The sequence below is a fragment of the Branchiostoma belcheri genome, unplaced genomic scaffold (assembly GCF_001625305.1).
Source record: "Branchiostoma belcheri isolate BF01 breed outbred unplaced genomic scaffold, Haploidv18h27 scaffold18, whole genome shotgun sequence".
Classification (NCBI taxonomy): Eukaryota; Metazoa; Chordata; class Leptocardii; order Amphioxiformes; family Branchiostomatidae; genus Branchiostoma; species Branchiostoma belcheri.
The window spans coordinates 3,670,984-3,693,596 of record NW_017803268.1 but is presented as its reverse complement, the minus strand read 5'-3'; the positions used below and the strand labels follow the sequence as shown (position 1 = coordinate 3,693,596).

The 22,613-nt window shown below is 37.9% G+C and overlaps 1 protein-coding gene across 1 annotated transcript in view; it reads left to right on the top strand.

Moving 5' to 3' along the window:
* LOC109467334 overlaps window positions 1-21,072 on the top strand; it is a 32,346-nt gene extending 11,274 nt beyond the window's left edge. Inside the window, exons 17-48 of the mRNA XM_019765280.1 lie at window positions 656-826; window positions 1,252-1,374; window positions 1,934-2,056; window positions 2,923-3,045; window positions 3,475-3,597; window positions 4,049-4,171; window positions 5,003-5,125; window positions 5,465-5,587; window positions 6,983-7,255; window positions 7,489-7,767; window positions 8,010-8,151; window positions 9,189-9,313; window positions 10,089-10,157; window positions 10,543-10,601; window positions 10,757-10,900; window positions 11,067-11,157; window positions 11,429-11,604; window positions 12,058-12,285; window positions 12,540-13,047; window positions 13,144-13,199; window positions 13,434-13,667; window positions 14,071-14,286; window positions 14,504-14,658; window positions 15,416-15,566; window positions 16,925-17,039; window positions 17,373-17,587; window positions 17,936-18,110; window positions 18,637-19,062; window positions 19,352-19,582; window positions 19,730-19,814; window positions 20,142-20,380; window positions 20,531-21,072. Coding sequence (XP_019620839.1) covers window positions 656-826; window positions 1,252-1,374; window positions 1,934-2,056; window positions 2,923-3,045; window positions 3,475-3,597; window positions 4,049-4,171; window positions 5,003-5,125; window positions 5,465-5,587; window positions 6,983-7,255; window positions 7,489-7,767; window positions 8,010-8,151; window positions 9,189-9,313; window positions 10,089-10,157; window positions 10,543-10,601; window positions 10,757-10,900; window positions 11,067-11,157; window positions 11,429-11,604; window positions 12,058-12,285; window positions 12,540-13,047; window positions 13,144-13,199; window positions 13,434-13,667; window positions 14,071-14,286; window positions 14,504-14,658; window positions 15,416-15,566; window positions 16,925-17,039; window positions 17,373-17,587; window positions 17,936-18,110; window positions 18,637-19,062; window positions 19,352-19,582; window positions 19,730-19,814; window positions 20,142-20,380; window positions 20,531-21,072 — 5,966 coding nt within the window. The remainder of the gene's footprint in view (window positions 1-655; window positions 827-1,251; window positions 1,375-1,933; window positions 2,057-2,922; window positions 3,046-3,474; window positions 3,598-4,048; window positions 4,172-5,002; window positions 5,126-5,464; window positions 5,588-6,982; window positions 7,256-7,488; window positions 7,768-8,009; window positions 8,152-9,188; window positions 9,314-10,088; window positions 10,158-10,542; window positions 10,602-10,756; window positions 10,901-11,066; window positions 11,158-11,428; window positions 11,605-12,057; window positions 12,286-12,539; window positions 13,048-13,143; window positions 13,200-13,433; window positions 13,668-14,070; window positions 14,287-14,503; window positions 14,659-15,415; window positions 15,567-16,924; window positions 17,040-17,372; window positions 17,588-17,935; window positions 18,111-18,636; window positions 19,063-19,351; window positions 19,583-19,729; window positions 19,815-20,141; window positions 20,381-20,530) is intronic.
* Window positions 21,073-22,613: the final 1,541 nt, after the last annotated feature.

Below are 22,613 nucleotides of genomic sequence, written 5' to 3'. Positions count from 1 at the left end.
GTACACGTAAGATTGAAAACATCTTTGCTTACTATCAATATGTAAGAATTTCTTATTGAAAACTTATTTGCTTACCATCAATATTTCTGTTAAAGATTACCATAAAATGCATTTCCATCACCAAAGGTGGTGTTCTATTTGCTCATCAACAGATTTAAACAGACTTTTTTAAAATTTTATCTTTACTAGGTGTTGAGTGCCCAGCCCTGATAGCTCCTGTGAACGGTGAAATGACGGGATTTAACTTCTACCAAGACGTGATGCAGTTCTCGTGTGATTCTGGATACGACCTTATTGGGAGCGTCAGTTTGACCTGCCAGGCTGATCGTACGTGGAGCGGGTTCACCCCAACGTGCACACGTAAGTTTAGCTCTGCCAAAGCACACAGTCAGAAAATCATTGTTTTCAAAATTGTACAACGCATTGCCATTTTATTTGACAATATTCTTGGATAATGACTGCTATATCGCGGGCGTTGACTTGGGCTAAGTAAGTAGCTAGCAAATTTATGGTAATTGTGAAGTGCCTTAAAAGCACCAACATACACGTCATGAGACATTGATAGACAAATGTTGCAATTCAACATGATTGTCTACTTTTATAGCTAAGTATTGACATAATTAACTTGAATTTTTTTTTTCAATTTTCATATCAGGTGTGCAGTGCCCAGTGTTGTCGTCTCCAATGAATGGTGTTGCGACTGGCCCAAACTTCTACATGGACACGGTTCACTTCACGTGTAACACAGGATATTATCTGATCGGAGATTCCAGCTCCACCTGTCGAGCAGATCAATCTTGGAGTAATAACGTCCCTTCATGCAGCGGTAGGGTGTTTTAACAATCATATTGTGTATTTTAAATCCCATAGATTCTAGTACGACTTGGTTTCATTCCAAGTACGTAGCAGTGTCATCTCTATATGGTAAAAACATGCGTATTATCTGGTTAAGGTCAGGTGGCGTTTGCAGGTAACTTTTCGAGATAGACAAGCGGTTTTTTGGCTCAATACTAATACTTTAACTTGTTTATAGTTGTATTATACTGTTGCCAATAAGAGTAATGTTAATTTTCAACCAGTATGTCTTTCTCGTGTTCTAACTAAAGCTTTAAACCAGCAATGCGCTATTTTCTGTATCTGTATAGTTATGATTCTACTCATTATCTACTCATTATTAACTCATCCATTTATGTACACTTAACAATAATGTTAATCATTTGGATTTCTTCTATTTAATTTCCGTCAATCCAGACATCAATGAGTGTTCAGTTGCAAATGGTGGCTGTGACCATGTGTGCACCAACACCATGGGTACATTTCACTGCTCCTGCGTAACTGGCTACACCTTGGATGCAGACGGCTATTCCTGCAGTGGTAAGGTTCACAGACTCACAAACTGGATAAAATTGCTTGCATATAAAATGTGCAACACCATTTCATTTCATTTCATTTATTGGTGATGCCACAACGCATTACAAGTGGGAGCCAGGCACAACATAGGACAAGTCAATACAATATACAGGACCTAACAACAAGTTACGAATATCCAAATAGCAAAACATAACAGTGCATTATACAATATCGAAGACACATCATCATCGAATTAATATAGTAATCATAATAATATCTATAGTCAAAAATGGAAAGGAAAGGAAAGATGGAACGGTTGGAAAGTCAAAAAAGCTAAAAGTTGTTAAAAAATTAGTAATCTGATGAGAGGTGGTTCCTGCATTTGGCCTTGTTTAAGTCCTACCTGTTAAGTACAAGCACGCTACGTGTAGCTCATCGCGAGTAACTGACTGCATGTTAGAAGAATACCGTGTTCTAACTTTTATGGAAATATATTTCCCTGATACTTCTTTTAAATTACTAAAGTACCAAGCTACCTGATACTACTACATATAAAATTTTCAATTTTGTCCATTTTTTTCAGACATCAATGAATGTAACTTTGGAAACGGCGGTTGTCAACAAAACTGTATCAACCTCATCGGAAGCTTCCACTGCTCCTGTGGGATTGGCTACGAGTTGAATAGTGATGGTTTTTATTGTGATGGTTAGTATATGTTGAACTGAATTAATCAAATTTGTTTATGCATTTTTAATTGTTTATATACTGACTTTGTGGTATTAAAAAATTCCCGCATACATTTTTATGCTTATACCTTCACCTAACATCATTATTGCTAGAGGCAATACATTAGTGTTTTGTTGCAGCTCTAGAAAAAAGATGTTATTTTAAGCACAGCAAATATGATAACTGTACAATATTCATGCATGTTAATGATAATTTTTTTTCTTGCAGATAAAGATGAGTGTTTTATTGCAAACGGTGGCTGCGATCAGACATGTTCCAACACCATCGGTAGTTTCTTTTGTTCCTGTGGGACCGGATACGTTTTGAACGGCAATGGATTTTTCTGCGACGGTACGCACGTTTTCATTATTTTTAAAAACATTGATATGCCTATTGTATGTGCCGTTATGTTTGTTTTTTTTTGTTTTCATAGTTCAGTATTTAACGGAGAGCATTTTTCATTGAGTAATTTATACAGGTTTAGAGAAAATGTTTATTTTTCAAATAAGAATCATAAGTGCATTTCTTTTCTGGCTACTCTCTTTTTTTACTCTGTGTGCGTTGCAGTAATGTTTATCTGAGCCTGCTTTTCTTTTTTGTAAATTGTAGAATTCTTATCATGCTGAAAGGGTGTTGGAAAACATTGATCACATTGCGATATGTATATATATTTGTCATTAATTCTAAATGGTCACGGGTATAAAATTAAAAAAAAACTGACAAAGTATACGTGAGTCTCAAAAACCCTGCTAGTAAAATACTTGTAAAAATTACCTCCTTCAATACAACATCATCCTTATGATTTTTTTATTTGTGAAATGTCAAAATTGATGTATTTTTAACAGACATTAACGAATGCCTGTCTGCAAACGGTGGCTGTCAGCACATATGTACTAACGTCCTTGGGAGTTTCCAGTGCTCGTGCCTGAATGGCTACATCCTAAACGGCGATGGACTTGCTTGTGATGGTAAGTACCCTTCTTATTACCTAATTTTTGAAAATTTTAGAAAAATATCTATCATTACTCGTAAGATACAACATAAGTCTTTTAAGAATATGAAGTCTTTGTTCTAAACCATGCCTAAGCATTTTTATGTCCATGGGTTATATTTATTGTCTTTAAAATTCGAAACAGCTGCATTGATACCAATATCGTAATTGACCAATTTAACATGAGTGACTATTCATATCTAAATTGCTGTCTACCTCTAAGATATCTTTCAACCTAACCGTTAAAGTTTTAGAATAAACACCTTGAACATTAGGCACAAAAACGTACCTTAACGCAGTCTGGTTCGCTGTGAGTGGAATGAAGAGACTAGCAGCTATCATGTTGGAATAAAAGACAAGGATTTAATTGAGACTGTGATATAAATGCTTTTATACACAAACACAGACGTGGATGAATGTAGTGCTGGAAATGGTGGATGTGAGCAGACTTGTACCAACCTTATCCCGAGTTTCCAATGTTCGTGCGATGTTGGGTACAACCTGAATGTCGACGGGTTCTCATGCGATGGTAGGAGTTTACGATTCCTTAAACTTTGGCGGTAAAGCTAGCTACAATAAGAAATATGAATTCTTCATCAAAACAAGTTGAAAAACTCTTTTAAAAATTCATTCACAATGCCATACAAAAGATTCTCGCAATTGCCATCTTCATTTTTTACAAAATGGAAAAAATAGACCACAGAAAGTTTACAATATCCATTTCAATTTTTATTGGATTACGTTTTATGAAAAATACTATTTCCTTTGTGTGCCACCTACAACGGTGTACATTTCATAACTGAATTACAATTTTAAGTCAATTAAAACATTGGTCCATATCAATTTTACATATCATACAAAAATTGATTTTTTGGCACTTTTAAGGATTCTAAAAAAAATTACCATCTACTGCACCATGCTGTAGGCTAACGTATCTTCTTACTATACGTTAGTCCAACATTATATGTTTCACACTACAGACGTGAACGAATGTTCCTCTGCAAATGGTGGGTGTCAACAAACTTGCACGAACAACATCGGGAGTTTCCAGTGTTCTTGTGTTGACGGTTACAACTTGAATGCTGATGGACTTGCATGTGATGGTGGGTGTCTTGCATTTATGTTCTTGAAATTTTCTGCATTAACTCAATGCAAAAAAAGCCACCCTACAAGCAGACATCTGCCTTTTATTGAAGTGGCCATTTTGTATTTTCAACGATGATGCTTGACAATGCAGCAATTTATACAGCACTTTTCTGTTGTTTCTATATTGGTTCTTCTATAACATCCTTTCTCTTTCAATGCAGACGTGGATGAATGCTTAAATGCAAACGGCGGTTGCGAGCAGACTTGCACCAACACCGTCCCCGGTTTTGAGTGTTCGTGTGGAATCGGCTACAGCTTAAATGGCAATGGGGCTTCTTGTGACGGTAAGACCTAAAGCTGTTAAATGCTTTTAAAACTTAATCATGAATCTCAGGAAATGAAATTTTGAATTGAATCTTTTTACATATCAAAATTGCCTTCTTCAGATATCAATGAATGTGGTACTGCAAATGGAGGCTGTGAGCAGAACTGTACCAACACCGTAGGAAGTTTCCAGTGTGTCTGCCTCACTGGCTTCGTTTTGAATGCCAACGGTTTTTCATGTGACGGTAGGAAACCTATGTATTATTAGCATGCAATGGCTTTTCCCCACGCATTGCTAGTTAAACAATTGCAAAATGGAAGGTGTTAAATCGGCTATTCTGGTTCTTCCTCTAAAGTAGTGTATATGTAGATGTAGATGTAGAAGTACGCAAATATGCATGCAAAACTTTGTTCATGCACATAATACTTATTTCACTGATATAGCTTTATTTTACTACAGGCTTTGAGATGGCACTATAAATATGACTACGCTTTATGTAATTTATAATTTTACTTTCTTACAGATATAAACGAGTGCAATACTGCCAATGGCGGCTGCTCCCAGGTTTGTAACAACACCATCGGTAGTTATGAATGCTTCTGTCGCACAGGATACAAGCTGAACGTTTACGGGTTTGCCTGTGATGGTAAGCAGGATTACTGTAATATCGTTAATTAAAAAAAATGTTACAAAAGGCTACGTCTTTCTCCTAATACCATAGAACTACACTAAAGATAAAAAGTCATTCATGCTACATCAAACTATATCGACGTACCTATGTAACTAGTAGATCCCATTATTTACCAGTAAACTGACAAATACCATTACAATTCTTTCAGGCCTTCTTCAGTTATGTTGACCACAACTATTCGGAAAGATACACAGACACTCACTCGTCTTTATCGACACAAAACGATACCACAATTTTTCAGGAAGGTATACGTACTAATCGGTCTTTCATCAAAATGTGCTCTTCTTTCTACAGACATTGATGAATGTGACACTGCAAACGGAGGCTGTGGACAGTTTTGCACCAACACTGTGGGGAACTTCAGCTGTTACTGTGCAGCTGGGTACAGTTTGAATACGGACGGTTTTGCATGTGATGGTAAGAAGTTTTCTCTTGTAGTGGAAAATTACGACCTTGTTTGAAATACAACCACCTGAATTTGCCATAATGATCTTTAGAAACGGAACATTCAATTAGATTGTGGACAAGCTTTTCCTTAAAAGTACGCAGATTGTTGTATTGAACGGATCTTTTTTATTGATTAAAAGGTATTGTTGTTCTCTTTTTGGATCCCTTAATTTTAAAGGACTTTTGAATTGGATTTAGGTAAACAAATTGGCCTTGTGACGTATTACGCACCGTAGCGATTTTGCACGTCGGTCCCTTCGCTCTGTTGCAATCCAGCCGACATGTAAGTCTGTAACTAACTAATTACACAATTTAGTGATGTCCTCACATCACCAGGAAATGATTATTTTCAGGATTCGACCCGGTTTCGCATCTGTTGTGCTCGACTGTAACCACTACATCAATATCCATAAACTGGATCGAACCAGTCTGTGATACAAGTGGATACGGCATTATCTACTTACCTACGCAAGGTTAGTGTTAATCAAGTTACAAAACAAAACCGTTCCTTTTTTTCTTTTGTATAGGTTAATATAATTTTATATCTTTTATTTGGCGGTTTTATTCAGGATAAATACCAAAGTAAACCCTTAGCCAATGAATGTCTTATTCTGTACTTTATTGGTCTCGTTTTGTATGTTATTGGTTCGTTGCAATTACATCGTCGTTTTTTTCTAGGATTCGTTCAGTCCTCCCCGGAGACATCTATCAGGCGTCCTGGAGACACAAACGCAACCATATCTGGCCTGTTCAGCGGAGTGCAGTACTCCATTTCCGTTCTCGCATTTGGGCTATGGAATGATAGCGCGAGCGTCAGCATCGAGTGTATAACTGGTGAGTAAAGAATATTAATAGAGTAAAGAATATTAATAAATCTATGTAGTAGCTGTTGTTACGGTTTCCATTGTGTAATTCATCGAAGAATAACACTATTAACACGACATTTGCTTGTTGTAAGTCCAAAGGTGAATCATAAGAAAGTAAACCCTTGCAACATTAAATATATCTGTCTTCGAGAAGTTTAGCTCTGAACTGATAGTGTTACTTAATGGCCAGAAATTGTTCTTCATACGACAAAAACAGTTACTTAAGCAACTGGATATTATTTATATCAGATAGCATCCACTACCTTTCGTCAATGACTGCAGGAGAAATGAAGGTTTATAAGCACGTATTTTAAGTGAAGACCATTTTTTGAAAGTCCAAAAGGAAATAAAAGTTAGACAAGTCAAGACGAGGATGATGCAAATTAGTCAGGGAGCTCCTGTTGTTTCAGAACAGGAGCTTGTACTTCTACTTCATAGTTTGTTGCTGTAGAGTAAGAATTTAACAATTGCTTTTTTTAAATTCCTTTTAAAATTAAAGGACTCCCACCTCCTACCAATGTGACCTTTAGTCTGGATAGCCGTGAGTCGGTCACTGTACATTGGTCACAGCCTGGTCAGACCGTGGTGCTGGGCTACAGGGCGTGGCTGACAGACAAGGGAACCATGTCCGTCACTTCTTCACGGCATCTTCCTCAGTCAGCTACTTCGGCTACCTTCACGTCTCTAGTTCCTGCCACAGAGTACGTGGTGTCAGTAAGCTGTGTCAGCGCGTTCTTCGAGGGACCACTAACTGAAGTAACATTCGTAACAGGTAAAGGACGAGTAATAATAAATTATGTTATTTTGTTGACTTTTGTTGCTGTTTTCAGTTCCTTTCCATGCCGTGCTATATTATCTCATACTATGGACTACTATTATATATATGTTGATACAAAAGGGATGTAATGTGCTGCAATGGCAACATTACAGCATTACATTCGTGTGCAGTTTATTATTAATTGTCAGGAAGATGATCTTTAATTGCTTTTGATATTTAACCCTCAGAAACCGATCCTCCAGTGCGTCTATTTGTGGACGGCATAAGTCACAGAAGTCTGGCACTTTTCTGGACCCCGCCAGTTGCCAGGCTTATAGGCTACGAGCTCACGTACGGCAGCATAGAACAACACAGGAGACGACGATCCACAGTTTCTGTCACCCTTCCTGGTTACAGTGATAACTATGTGATCCAGGACCTGCTCCCTGCCACTCAGTACGTGTTCAGCTTGACGGCGGTCAGTCGTTTTGGGCGGAGCACAACAATAACATTAACGGGCACAACAGGTAACAAACCACATAGATCATCAAGAACATTTTCAGGCATAACAGGTAAACGAAGTACAACATCATAGCAAGGATACATGTAACTAATTATAATGTTAACAGAATTTATGTACATTGTGTAATAAGACAAACATTTGATGACACAAAGAGTTGGACTGCATCAGTGGCTTCAACAGAAGTTTTGATCCTTTATACAGTCTGTTTATAATGGAAAACCCTTTGTAATTCTTTGCATTCTGAAGGCACGGATCCACCATCTGACTTGAAAGTTCACAAGGTTTCCTCCACCTGGTTGTATGTGAAATGGACTCCACCTGTCGCAGCTGTTGTCTCTTATCACCTGGAGGTGATAGAACCAGCAAGCCAGGTCGAGATGCACTTTAGGTGAGTTAAATGCCATAACGTGAAGATAATTGAGAATATTGTATGCATCTTGTATATAGCTTACATAATGGAATCGTAGGAACCATCAATTATTCAAGGTTATATAGAAAACAGCTTACTGATCTAGCTTACTGATCTAGCAATCAACTGAATCACTTTGATATTTTGAACTGGTAAACGTAGTCACATGGTACCTAAAATTAGATCAAAAGACTATTTAGAGTCAATTCCACGTCACCGTGTGGGTTGCTATTGTCATTATTTAGAAATGTTTTGAATTCTTTGTAATTGTTTGGCTAAGAAATTTCATAATTTGGAAATATTTTGAATATCTTTTCAACATTCTAAATAATTCCCTGGTTTTGTAAATTGTTTGAAATATTCCTGATGTCGAATATGACATTTCCAATAGTTTCTAAATATTTCTAACAGCACTCTACCATTTTGTACCATTATTTCGAATTATTTGTAAATAGGTCAGTGGGATGGGAAGGAAGTAATTCACACATCCCTGTGAAGTACAGGGTAGACTGCCTGTGAGTCAGGCATTGATGCCTTACAACAATAGAGCCACCAGTGTCCAGCAGTGAAATCTAAAAATATACAGAAGAAGACAAAAGAGTCGGATTATCACCTACTTTTATGGGGGCAATACCCACATCTACCATTTGGTTATTTGTTAGAAATATTTCTAAATATTTCGAATAGTGAAAGAAACACATAGGTAGTTCAAATTTGTTCTAAATAAAGAGATCTTTGTACAGCCACTTACAAAATGTTTCAGAAATATCTAAATGAATTCAAATATATTCAAATTTTTGTTTTCAAATTTTTGAAACATTTAGAACTTTTGTTACTGTGCTGTTCTTTTCTTCTAAATAATTCAAAAGTATTACAAACATGGAGAAAAAAACCACACGGTGACGCGGAATGGACTCTACCCAGAAAACATCTGAGCAAAAATGGATTTGGACTTAAATGTTATGGGTTTTAAATTCTGACAACCATTTGTAGACGTGTTTGTTTTTATACCACAGCATACCCCTTTCTTTAACCGCTTTCAACGTAACGAATCTCATCCCAACGACAAAGTACGTCATCCGGATTGCAGCCGTCAGCGTGTACGGACGTAGTGTCAACATTGAGACCTTTGGTAGCACAGGTATTATTCATTATTTAACTCAGGCACAGCGCTCATATGGAAAGGAAAACAACGGCCGTATACAGTATGTGATGTGTTACTTGTATTTGTTGCTATCTTAGTAGTATGTGTGTGTGTGTGTGTGTGTGTGCGCGCGCGCGCGCGCTCGCGTGTGTGTGTGTGTGTGTGTGTGTGTGCGTGCGTGCGTGCGTGCGTGTGTGTGTGTGTGTGTGTGAAGCACGGCATCAACAAGACTTGCTGCCTAGTGTTGCAATAAGTGTTGTTATTGCTGCAATTTGAATAAATTAATAAAGACAGCTTTATGTGTATGAAAGTGTAGAAAAAATATGAACTTATCTTAACATCAAAGTGGTATTTAAAATCAAGACATGTACAACATGTGCGCAAATGTTGTTCATATAATGGATATTCTAGACAGCAAATGTTTAGTAGAATTCTAAACGTGTGTATCTCAACAGTTGCCGTCAGTGACTTTTCAATACTGAAGAAAACAACATCTGCTACAACAACAGAGAACCGTGGATTTTGGACCACAGATGCGTTCTGGTTTGATCAACTCTACACCACTCCCAGCATAGGTAACAGTCTCTTCAAATATGGAGTAAAATAATGACATGGGAGCAGGCAGGTAATTCTTACTTTCAAGATTGCAAACTAGGCGTTTACTATACAATACTGTGAATAAGCTTTTTGATAATGATAACAATGTATTTGTTGTTGTTGAGAATCTCGACGTACTTAGAGGTTACTTAGCAAACCTACATTTACTTTGCAGGTTCTACACTAGAACCTAAAAGATTTGTGTTGGAGGAACTGGAAACAACAACGATGTCTGCTACAACAGGTTAGTGTAGGAAACAGTAAAAACTTATGTCTCATCCATTTACACTAAGTAAGCAACTTATCAATTATCTATTAGTAAGCTCTTAATTGAGTATACTGAGAATAAAAATTCAAATGTTTAATGTTTTATCAATAACTTCTCAACTACTGCAATTCATATGATTTTTGTAATTCTACAGATAACCATTTCCTAAATGATGTATCGACCACACCTATGACGTTACCCGGTACGTCTACAGCAATATATAAAATCATATATATTTTATAGTAGACCATTCTTTATAATTATTGTTGTTTTGAACCAACTTTTGTATTTGTCTGTGTTGATACGTTTTCTGAAAGAAGGAACGTTAAAATATTGGTTTTGTTTTACCATTTTTTTTCAGCTAACGGCTATGGCATACTGCACCATACTGTAGAAAGCACACTAACTCTGCTCCAAAGGGTAAGATGAGTTTTCGTTTCAAAATATTTCTAATGTTATCTGCAGACTTGTAGTCACAGGGATTGTCGTAATACAGATAATATTTCATAGCCATAGGAATAACATCATAACATTTCATAACACCACCATTAAATTCTTCTTTTCATCTCGTGTAGATAAAACGTCTGACAGTTCGAGTGGATCAATACTTGCAAGAAGAAACATCCTCAGAAAATACCTTCCTCATCGTAACAGAAATCCATGGCCTGTTCCAAATAGACTCCTTCCCAGTGTCGTCAACTGACTTCCTAATTGAACTGGTAGGACAAAATAGATTTTATGTCCATGTTTTTTTACATGATACCCGCGGATGATTGATTGATTTATTGATTGATTGATTGTTTTTTTAGAATTTACACAGATACGAACAAATAATTTTGATATAATAAATCGACACGGTCATAATCTTCATGTCATTCCCCACAGGAAGCAGCTATACAACTGTATAGAAAGTCTACTGAACTTATAAGAGCGTCACAGGGGACAAAAATATCAACGATGGAGACAATAAATGATGGTAAGGATAGCGTATAAAGGCAGTTTAAATTACATCCATTGGTATCCATGAATGCTGAATGATATTTGTACTAGATTACTACAATATTAGACAGAATGTAGTATTCTATAATGTGCTTTGTTCTTTCTTTTCTGGTTAGCTAGTTGACTTATGTACTGCCTAAATTTTTTAATGAATATTTATTTCAATTCAATGTATGATGTTTGTTTCTAGGGTAACATTTTCGACCTATAACGTTATGATTTTTTTATTGATTCTTTTACTGCTTCAGTTTCAGTACAAACAGTTTCCCGTCTGGTACAAATGCTGCCTGTCGGAAATTCGACCGTTTTTGACACTTCTGTGGATCTTTTCCAAATGGAGGTCATCGATATCAACTCGCCAGACATTTCCCCAAAACAACAACTCAAGACCATAAAAGACAAGCAGTTCAATTTTGAGCTTCAGGTTGGTTGCAAAACTTTTTCGGGGCTGTACTCAGTGAGTACTTATATCATCATGAGAACAAAATAAGACATCTTTGGAAATGATGTTTTGGATGGCTGAGCTGTGGGTTGATATATGTTTGTCCGGGCATAATAGGTTGACATTACGTGAGTGTGGAACGATTGACAGGCAGAATGATCAGATTGACAGGCGGAGGTCAAAACACTCATATAATCTGGCTGGGGGTCAACCAAGAATTAGTGGTTGACATGGGGGAATTCAGGAAGCAAATAGAGCATCGCATACTACCTGAAAGTCCAAAATCTAGGATTTCTTATTTTGTTTTCGTAACATCATCCCTTGTTTTACTGAACCTCTATCTTTAGAATTGACACTATAATTTTTTTTTTCAAATTGATGTAATAGATGGAAAATTTCAAATAACGTAATACATGCACTGTATTTAATTTGCAGCTTCGCAAGAATGGTTTGTCTTTGGTGGAAGCAATCGACAGGACGGGAAATGCTTTATTGGCTATTTTGCCAGATGCGAATAACTACTATACTGTATTTGAAGAAGACAACGTCGTAGTAGTAGTGGCAAGAATTACTACTGGTAACAACGTGGTATTCCGTGAGGGTGGCGTCAATATCTCAGCGTCTATCACAGGCTGTTCAGTTAATACCAGCACAGATGCTACGGTTAGTACGTTACTTATTTTTTAGTGCGCCTTTCTATATTTGATACCTTTGTTTTTTGATAAAGGATCACTTTAATTAAAACACTGAAATAATAATCTTATAACAAGCTACTATTCAAAGAAAATAAATTTTTAATTGCAAACACCCATCAAGGCTTTACAAGATACTAAAAAACAACCCATCTCCTAAATCTAAATTTAATATCCTACAAAAATAAACAATAAACTAAAATGAACTCATCTCATTCTCAACAGATGGTAATGGTGGAGAGAAACCTGTTTTCCTGGAATACATCAACATTTGGGCAAAATGTCACCACACCAATCATCATAATTTCGTTGGGAGATCCACACATTGACAACTGCAGTATGCAGGTGGACCTGGAAACTCCTATAGCATTAGAACTAACAGAGCAACCGAGGCGTACGCGCAGAGCCCTGCAGGAAGGAGGATTTGGAGGGACGCATTTAACAGTTAGTGGCGCACGGACAGGCAACATGACGATGGCACACTATGCGTTCGACGTCGCTGCGGCTACAGTTGTGGTTGTGATGCAGTTATCGTGGTGGGATCACGCTGCAGCCTACAGGGTCTTCTTACGTTACGACTCACCGCCGACAGAGGAGCTGTATGACGGCATGGACATCGCCATGGAGGAAGATGTTTTTCTAGCCTGGCACAGAGGAACAAGGAGCCTGCGGACATGGATACCTAACATCGAGCAACGGCGAGGGAAACTGTACGTGGGGATACAGACAGCAGGTATCCTATTACATATTTTACAGATTCTTTTGAGTTTGTAATTGACCTATACCTAGATTCTAGTAAGACCGAACTGTCAACATGTATTACCTGTAGGACCTGGTCTGCAAACTGCACCTTTGCCTGAAGATTACGAACTGCGGGCATCAACAGTGAGTTGTTTGAGCTGGGAATATACGTCTGAGAAATGGGGAAACACCCACTGTGGGGTGAGTAAATATATTTTAATGACATACATGTAATATCTAGTCTACGTTATTTGAAACTGATTACCAAGGTGGCAGATTGGTGTAATTTTAGGCGGAATTATATATATTTGCTTGGAGTATTCTAATGACAATTAAAAGCATGTTGACTTATCCAAGTTTATCTTTGTTTTGTGTCAGGTTCTCTTGGATCTTTCCAATAGCGCCATCAGATGTAACTGCACCTTCCCCAGGCTGAAGGCAGTCATTGGTGCCAGCGTGCACTTTCCTCCGAATTCTATTGATTTTGACAAAATCTTTGGAAATCCAAACATCCTGACTGAAAACAACATTGTTTTTTACGCGGTTATCGGCGAGTGGGCTCTCTATATCTTGTTGATGATCATTCTGAATGTGGATTTTCATCGTCTTCGAGTAAGTAGCGAATTTTCATAGTAGTTTTTGCTTCGCATATCGTTTCAGTATTTCAGAAATATTGTTTCGGTTTACGTTCAATGTATGTTTGTATGTTTGGATTCCGAAGTGAATGGGGGGGGGGGGTTAAGTTTCCCTTCATTGACATTGGTATGCCCTGGTGTCAAGTGTTTGCGTTAAAATCCAGGATTGCCTTGAAAAAAATGTGAGTAAATTACGTCATGATTATAAACATGAAAGTGATAATGATTTATTGTTTCACTATTGTTAACACAGGATGCTCTCCAGAATTGCATTTACAATGAAATATTGACATTGTTCAAAAGGGGAGTAAGTTATGTTATAATTGTAAGCATAATAAAATATTAGCTGATTTATTGGTTCTTCTGTATTTCTGCACCAGGAAATGATGAGTCGGGAATCAGCAGCTCCCAGGAGGAAGGACCAGTTGCCACAATTGTCCATCCTGCCACCAGACAGGATGCCAGCCCCATATCTGTACCAGATCACCGTCAACACGGGCTCTATGTTTGGCGCTGGCACATCGTCACGTGTTGGGTTCCAAATATTCGGCTCGAGGTGCAAAACCGCAGCCAAAACGTTGAATCCTACTGGGGAAGTGAGTACCATACAGTATCCGATAGCATGTCTAAATGGCATGTCTGATCGTCGGTACCCTCATAACTATCATCTTCTTAGTTCCTTCGGTAAGATTTTATTTTTAAGATTATTGAAATGGTAACGCTTTGTTTCGGTTGGCATTAGACAGAGATAATAAATTGCTACTAAAACAGTTATTCCTTCTAGGTAAATAGTTTCCCAACATTTCTTTGCAGTCATTGGTGCGTGGAGGATCCTATGACTTCATAATGCCAATGAAGAACCCACTGGGCCGCTTGGAAATACTACATATCTGGCACGACAACACTGGTGGTGGTGACGCCGCGTCCTGGTTCTTGAGAGACATAATTGTAAAGGACATGCAGACGGACACAGTGTAAGACACATGCAATCATTATTTCACCCTTTAGATTCATAACCATTAACTGCACTTCTACTTTTTCATTAAAATGACTAGACAACATTTCTGGTCATTCGTTAGTATTCGTTATTTTCAAATTATGTGAGAAACCAAGATCTAAGGTTTGAACCCCATGACTTTCAAATACTTAGTAATCCCCCAGTCCATTTTTCCTAGTCCAAGTTTAGTTATTTTGTAGGTGCATGTACAACTAGCTCCTATTTTTTTTCTGTGTCAATTTTGGTTGTAATCGTTCAGTTGAATCGGCTGGACGTATGGGCATTTACTGATTCCTCCACAACATTCAATAATTATTTTCAGATACCAGTTCGTTTGTTATGACTGGTTGTCTGACGCGAGAGGAGACTACCGGGTTCAGAAGGTTCTACACGCGGCGACTCAGGAACAATTGCGGTCCTTCGGGTCACTGTTTCGCGAGAACACGAACGCGATGTTCTACGACCAGCACATGTGGACATCTCCTGTTCTGTCGCCTGAAGGTATCGGATGCCACTTAACATTACTTGTGTCTATTTTCATAAATATATTACAATAAAAAATTAGATATATCACCTAACAGAACTGTCCTGTATATTTAAAATACAGATTTTTGTTTTTACAGTTTTTACAATTACGTGCGGAAAACATTGATAAATGTTGGAACATGGTACATGGCAATGGTATCATGGCAAATAGAGTTTGTTGTTGTTTTTACCTGTTTCGTAGGGTCCGACTTCTCCAAGACAGAACGACTGTCCTGCTGCTGGGCTATTGTAAACAGTATGATGGTGGCCAGCGCCATGTGGTTCAGGGATGACAACGATGATTCCACTAGAAATATCGTGTATAACCTGGGGTTTATTCAGTTCACCTTACAGGTAAGGCAGCTTTTTTTTTGGTAAAATGGCACACGGCTAAATTCCATGGTCCTAATGACATAGAATATCATCTCGAATTGTACATATATATTTCGTACTACTAGGAATATTCCTCGGAAGTTAATTAAATGTGTTATTATTTTTAAACTTACAGTTAAGGCGACAGTTACAGACAGTTTCTTTAATGTAGTAATTAATTTTTTCTTTGACTTAACGTAGGAACTGTGGGTCAGCTTGGTTACTACTGTAATGGTAATACCTGTTACCGTGGGGCCGCTTCTACTGTTCCGAAAGGAGATACCAGCTCCGGTAACAGCTCCGGGTATACGACGGAGGAATCAAGGTTTGCTCCTCTTTATTTCTCTCGAATATCGTATGTTTCCGTCCCTTTACGATGACAAGACGTGCAGTCAATCATTCCACTAAAGCCTTTGTATATTATAGACCGCATCAAATTCCTTCATGTTTATGAATGACAACGCGTCTGCAATAGGCAGTTTCGGATAGAGTCTACTAATTCTAGTTATGCCTTCAAAACACGTCATTCACTTATTTACAAAATGCATGAAATCCGATATAAAAGCATACATTAAAGCATGCGTAAATTATATTTTATACTCCGTTATTCCGTTATATTTCCGTTCTTTTCAATTAACTGAGATACGGATCCATAACGCATGCACTAAGTTATTCTGAAATACTCCAGTAGTGCTGTGTTAAATCTATTTGCATTTTTGTCATTGTTACGTAAAGCTGGAAAACGCTTGTCCCGCTGGACGAAGTATGTGGCGTGGTTGATAGTGGTGTCTGTGTCCATCGTCTCTTCGTTCTTTGTCATCATGTATGGTTTGGACTGGGGCAAGGAGAAGAGCGAAGCATGGCTTAAGTCATTCTTCCTCTCGTTTTGTTTATCAAGTGTTGTTGCAGAGACTGGCCAGGTAATATTTGTGTGTCCTTTTGTCTAGTGTCGTAATGATCAAACCGGAAATGGCGCTTTACACGGCTTCCTTTAATGTACGATGGCTAAGCCTTGTCTAATGGGTGTCCAAATGCTGTTGAGGACATACACTGATGTGGTGCTGCCAAAAACTGCATATATGACACTCAGAACAATCTATTCTTTTAAAGAATTATTATTGTCTAATCTATTTTGTACTGTGTGATATTGCTTTCCTGAACAACAATATTTATGCTCCAGCAAGTAAAGAGCTTTGGCTATTTATCCCATAAAGTTATTTAGTACTGAAAATTGTTGTCTTTAAAATACGTGCTAACTACTTTTACATAGCTATAGGTAGAAAATTCTATCCAATTATAAAGTACTATGACATCATTTATTGCTACTGTTCTCTCCACAGATATTTATCTTGGCGCTCATAGCTGCTTTGATCTGTAACCCAACACCTTCCAACAAGCAGAGGACGTATGATATCACGGAAGAAGAACTACATGTGCACCTTTTGGGCCACAAAGGTACGAGTACCTCCATATTATCAAGATTGATACATGCAATTAGAAAACCAAAACTAAATTGATACATGCAATTGATACATGCAATTAGAAAACCGAAAACCTTCATCTATCTTCATTCGCATTGTCTCCAATTGTATACAATTATGTAATTGATAGATGCACATTGTGTGATCATGTTTTGCTGACGTTTCAACTTCTTCAATGTGTTTGTTTTAAGTTTAAGATGGTGGAAATTTGTGTGTATATATATATATATATATATATATATATATATATATATATATATATCAATGCTATACAATTTTAACCTTATATCTCTGTATATCCTTTCAGCTGCAGAGAAAGTTTACCCACCTGAAGCTACCTCCGTGCAAAAGATGAAAAGGAAAAACCAGCAGCGGCAAAAGTTTTTCGTGCTCCTGCAAAACGCCAGCGTCCTGTTCCTGTTTGTCGCTGTTCTGTTCTTCATTAGCCAGCAGGATAAAGACCCGTCTGCCTACCACGCATCGCAGACGCTGTCCAGCAGGCTTACAGAGGACTTCGACTCGGTAGGTAGCTACTGAAAAGTACTAAGCTTGATAATATAAGTAATTTCTTTTCCTTGTCTTAGTTAGTCCTTGTCTTAAGCACCTTAGTTCATAAGGCATTAAGGAAAAAAAACAGACCCAGGGGAAGACTTTAGATGTGGAAAGACCAGATACAAAGAGAGATAGGGCTTACGCTAAGGGAACCTGAGACTTGGACAGAGTTGGCTGGAGATTCCAGATGGAGGGGAGCAAGGGGCCTGATCCTGACCTGAGCACTTAGGCAGGTGGGCAGGCACTTTTTCTTGTCTGGTGTAACAATTGCTAGTCTGTAAACTATTCTAATTGAGCATAACTGTTGCTTTGTCACAGATCACGACTCCTGAAGACTTCTGGAGCTGGACTGAGGGAGTCATGTTGCCTGTGTTATACCCCTCCTTCTGGTATAACGGGTGGAAGATGAAGTATCTAGACAGGCAGTTTCCACTTTATACCGAGGCCTTCAGAATCGGCCCGCCACGACTTACTCAAATCAGGGCGGCACCAGGTGGGCAGTACTACTATTTATTAGTGTTCTCTGTTTTAATTGGAATGTTAGCTTATTATTATTATTATTATTATTATTATGCCTAATTCAAATTACAAAATATTGATGATGATGATATACAACCTGAAGTAATAGCTTCTATGGCTATAATAAATAATTTATCTTATATATATTTTTTATTTGTTTACGTTATTTTGTATTCCTTAATTACTTGTTGGATAACATACATAGTCGAAATTCTTTATTAAAATGTTTTCCATCTTTTTCAATCGGTGGCCAAACCCATACAAATAGCGCACACTCAAAGACAATAGTTTATCACTACATGAGTGTATCGCGTTAAAAGGCATATATTTTATTTCTCGTGCAGATAAGGTGGAACTAGACGATTCCATCAATGGTTGGATGCTTGCTACCGGTAATGTTTCACATGCACATTGGGAGTTCAATGTCACAAGCATGGTGACGGTCTATCCAGACTGTATATCAGAATGTCCCATGGAGCTTCCCACTACCCTGAATGAAGCCACATCCACCATGACTGCTCTTCAGCATAACCACTGGATCGACAAATATACAAAGCGTCTTGATCTGGAACTGTCCTTCTACTATCCCTCTCGTAAGCTATTCAGCACCTTGAAACTGACCGTAATTTGGGAAAGTATCGGACATTTTTCAACATCTGCAGTTGTAGGAACGCACAGACTTTTCCAGTATGAAAACGTATCTGATTATGGCGTAATGACTGCCCACATTCTCTTCATAATGTTGTTTCTGGTCCACCTCATCAATGATGCGATAGCTGTAAAGAAGGAGGGGATGAAGTATTTTGGTTCCATCTGGAATCTGATGGCGTCTTTGAGCATACTTGGATCTGCAGCCGCCATCTGTATCTTTGGAATAAGGTACCACTTCGCATCTGCAACTCTGGACAGGATAGTGGAGGCGACAGGTTGGTAAACGGGTGTTTCAGAACTCTAGACTTCAAGCATTGATTTCCAGCATACGCACTACTATTATCCGTTTGTTTGCGAACGTCAAAGTCACATTTGTTAAAATGTATGCAGTCAACACGTCGACACACGACGACAAAAAGCCTAGCGTATCTTTGTACCCAGTATGCTTAAAATACAAGCATACAACCAAATTTATTATTAGCATTTCAGTGGGATATTTACCTGACAATTCAACATGGCTATTGGCACATGATGATAGTTTTTTACCTCACTCAACATGTTTAGGTGAACTTGGAATAGACAAGTTTGTCGACTTTGAGTCAACTTTTTGGTGGGATGATGCCTTCAAGTACGTGCTCGCCGCTGTGGTGTTTGTTGACACATTGGCGCTACTCCGCATGGTCAAGTTTAACAAGACCATCGCTCATTTCCTTGCTCTGCCCGGTGCCATGAAGAACGACCTGATCGGGTTTTCAGTTGTGAGCGCCATAGCTTTCATGGCCTTCAGCTCGTCAGGTATTATTTTCCCTTTAATTTATAAGTACTATCTATATGTCTATCGGCAAACGCATGGTATGTATTGTGGGTAATTACTTAAAGTGTTATTTCTCGTGTCGTAATACACTGTTACCTTACTAGTAACAAGTTCTATTTCCCCTACAGGAATGATTGTATTTGGCACACACATGAAGGCCTTCAGCAACGCCCTGCACACCAATTTCGCCTTGTTTGAGATGTTGTTGGGCAGGTTTGTATCTATTTATTCAGTTTCTGTTTGGTCTACCGATAACTTAGTCTCCTACTTGAACGTTACAAATCCCTCACTAAACTTAATCAGTTGTATCACATATTTCCGATAATACTGCATGGTGCAAACCAAAAACTAAAATTCATAATGAAAATAAAAACAGTTTACCACACGTTAAATGACTTCAGTAGTAAGTTTCCTACATTTTTATGAAGACCAAAAAAAATTCTTACTTGGTCTTTTGAAACATAGCGAATAGAGTTTTTTTCAGAGCCGAGAAAGATGTAAACAATGCATAGATATAAATCAAACTCAATATCTTTCCAGGTTCGTTGCTCAGAAGATATTGGAGGCAAACCGATATGTCGGGCCGGTCTACTTCACTTTCTTCATGATTTGTATCTTCATACTTCTCGTCAACTTCCTCGTGACCATCATCTGTGATGCCATCGCTTCTGGTGACTCCATTGATGACGACTATGACCAGGATCTGGTAGACTACATCTGGACAAGCTTCAAGGAGATGTTAGGAATCCACTCTCCCCCAACGACTGATACAAAAACTGGTAAAAAATTTAAGTGATTCACGTTAAGAAATCATTCCGGAATCAAGATTCAAAAGTTCCTGTCAGTAATAAATAAAGAGCTTCTTTTGTTATTAATCATGCGTATTTTAATGAACTAATTAATGTGCACCAATCACTCTCTTAATGCAGATGAAGACAAGCTGTCCGAGCTGAATGCAAACTTGCGAAAGATAGAGGCCTCTTTAGATGACACCCTAGATGTCACAAAGTGTCTGTGGCCAAAGATTGACGGCAGATGTGAGGGGTCGTCCTCTTGCGATCAATATCTCACACCACGACCTCACTCTGCTACGCTGTCTTCTGACACATGTCAGATGATTCAAGAGGAATCTACATTACTGACTAGTCCAGCTGTGTCTGCTGTTCAACAACAGGTCCAATTCCTTCTAAAAGCTCATGAGGACGATGCTGCAAGGCTACAGGAATTACAGAACGAGAGCAGGCGGCGTGCAGAGGCGATCCTCCAAAGAAAACTAGCAGAGAGAAGAAGGAAAGAGGGCAGTGGGAAGAAACAGACCATCGTGGAGACGGCTCAGGACCTGATGCAGCAACACGCAGCTGATGAGGAACGGTTAGAAAAACGGCAGAAGAGCGCGCGGCGCCTGTTTGAGAGCAAATTGAGGCAGAAGTTGGCAGCGCGTCGTGTACAAAAGAAGGACAATATAGTGTAGTAGCCTTTGTTACAAGTTACAATCGTGCATATACTTATTATAATCGTTGCATATTTTACATTAAGTGTGGAAGGATGCTTAATATTATAAATTAGGTTAATTATATTTTCTCCATTTGAATTATATATTCTACATTGTATAACAATTGGATGATTCATACATTGAGAGTCAGTATATCAGTCCTTTTAGAATTTATCTTGCAAGTGACACTACTAGAAAGGGATATAACACTCACTGTTTATAAGCATTTACAACATACTAATGATAATATACATATGCATATGTGTTTTGGGTGTGATGAGACCGTTATTATACACAATTTTCTTTACTGTAGAATTGAGTGTCAAGACCTATATATAACGTCGTTACTGATAGAACCAATCTATTTCTTTAATATACTATTAATAAATATATTTACGTAATTACGTGATATTCAATGCATTTTCCCAATTAGAAAGTTCAATAGTATTTTGGCACCTTAATAGTGTATGTAACGTGATTATATAGTTGCTTATTGGATGTTGGTTATTTTGTTGATTATTATGTGTTAGAAGTGTGTTTGTAAATATCGATTCCAGTGGTACCTGAAAAACAGGTCCACGTACCTGAATAAATAAATACATGAATAAATGAAATGGAATTTAAATTATAAAAAAAAAATAAAGGAAGGAAGTCTTTAGATTTACTTGTTGAAAACCAGTTCACTTCAGTAAACTGTGGCAGAACCATTTGACACATTTTCTAGTACACCTACGTACACAAAAGCAATCTTCTAAAACTTCAATCTTCCCAAGCTAGAAACAGAAGATGAGATTTACAATGGAGATTGGGTCAGATGACGTGTTATCAGATGAGCCAGTGCAAAACACGTGTCTATGCGGTCCTTCAAATCACCTGTCTAATGATTAGTCTACAGGTGACCAGTACCAAAAGCTCAGATCAAGACAAAACATCTTCCTACCTGAAGAGAGAGAGAAACCAACAGACGTGCATGTGCCGCCGGATAGACATCTCCAGGTATGGAACTCTTCTTACTAAAGCCAATTTATAGAATAGTTGGATTTTCCACATGTATGTGTGCTGTACACTTTGTGTCTTGTTGCAGTTAGCCATCGGGCATGCATTTGCAAATAGACGTATTTACCTAAGTCACACAGTAAACCAAAATTGTTAAGCTCTTTTGTGCCCGCTTTTGAGTACAAATTACCTGTTTATTTTTCAAACCGTACGCTTTACGTTCAACAAATCTTGGCGTCCGATTCATTCGCTGTTTTCTAAAGCAAAAGAAGGTTATCTTCTACGTGGATTTGTACATGTTTGTGGTGTTTAGCATTATCTAATGGAGTTTTCCTAATTCTATTAACTATTTTAACGCCACACCTACTCTTAGATAACGTAATCCTGGGTTTTATTTATTTGGTACCGGTTTGATTTTTACGTGATGTTACTAACGTTAACTTTGCAATCTTGTTTTACTAGAAACAAAGGGACAACCACATGGTCAAGTCTACCTAAAGCAAAATATAGAGCACCATGAAAAC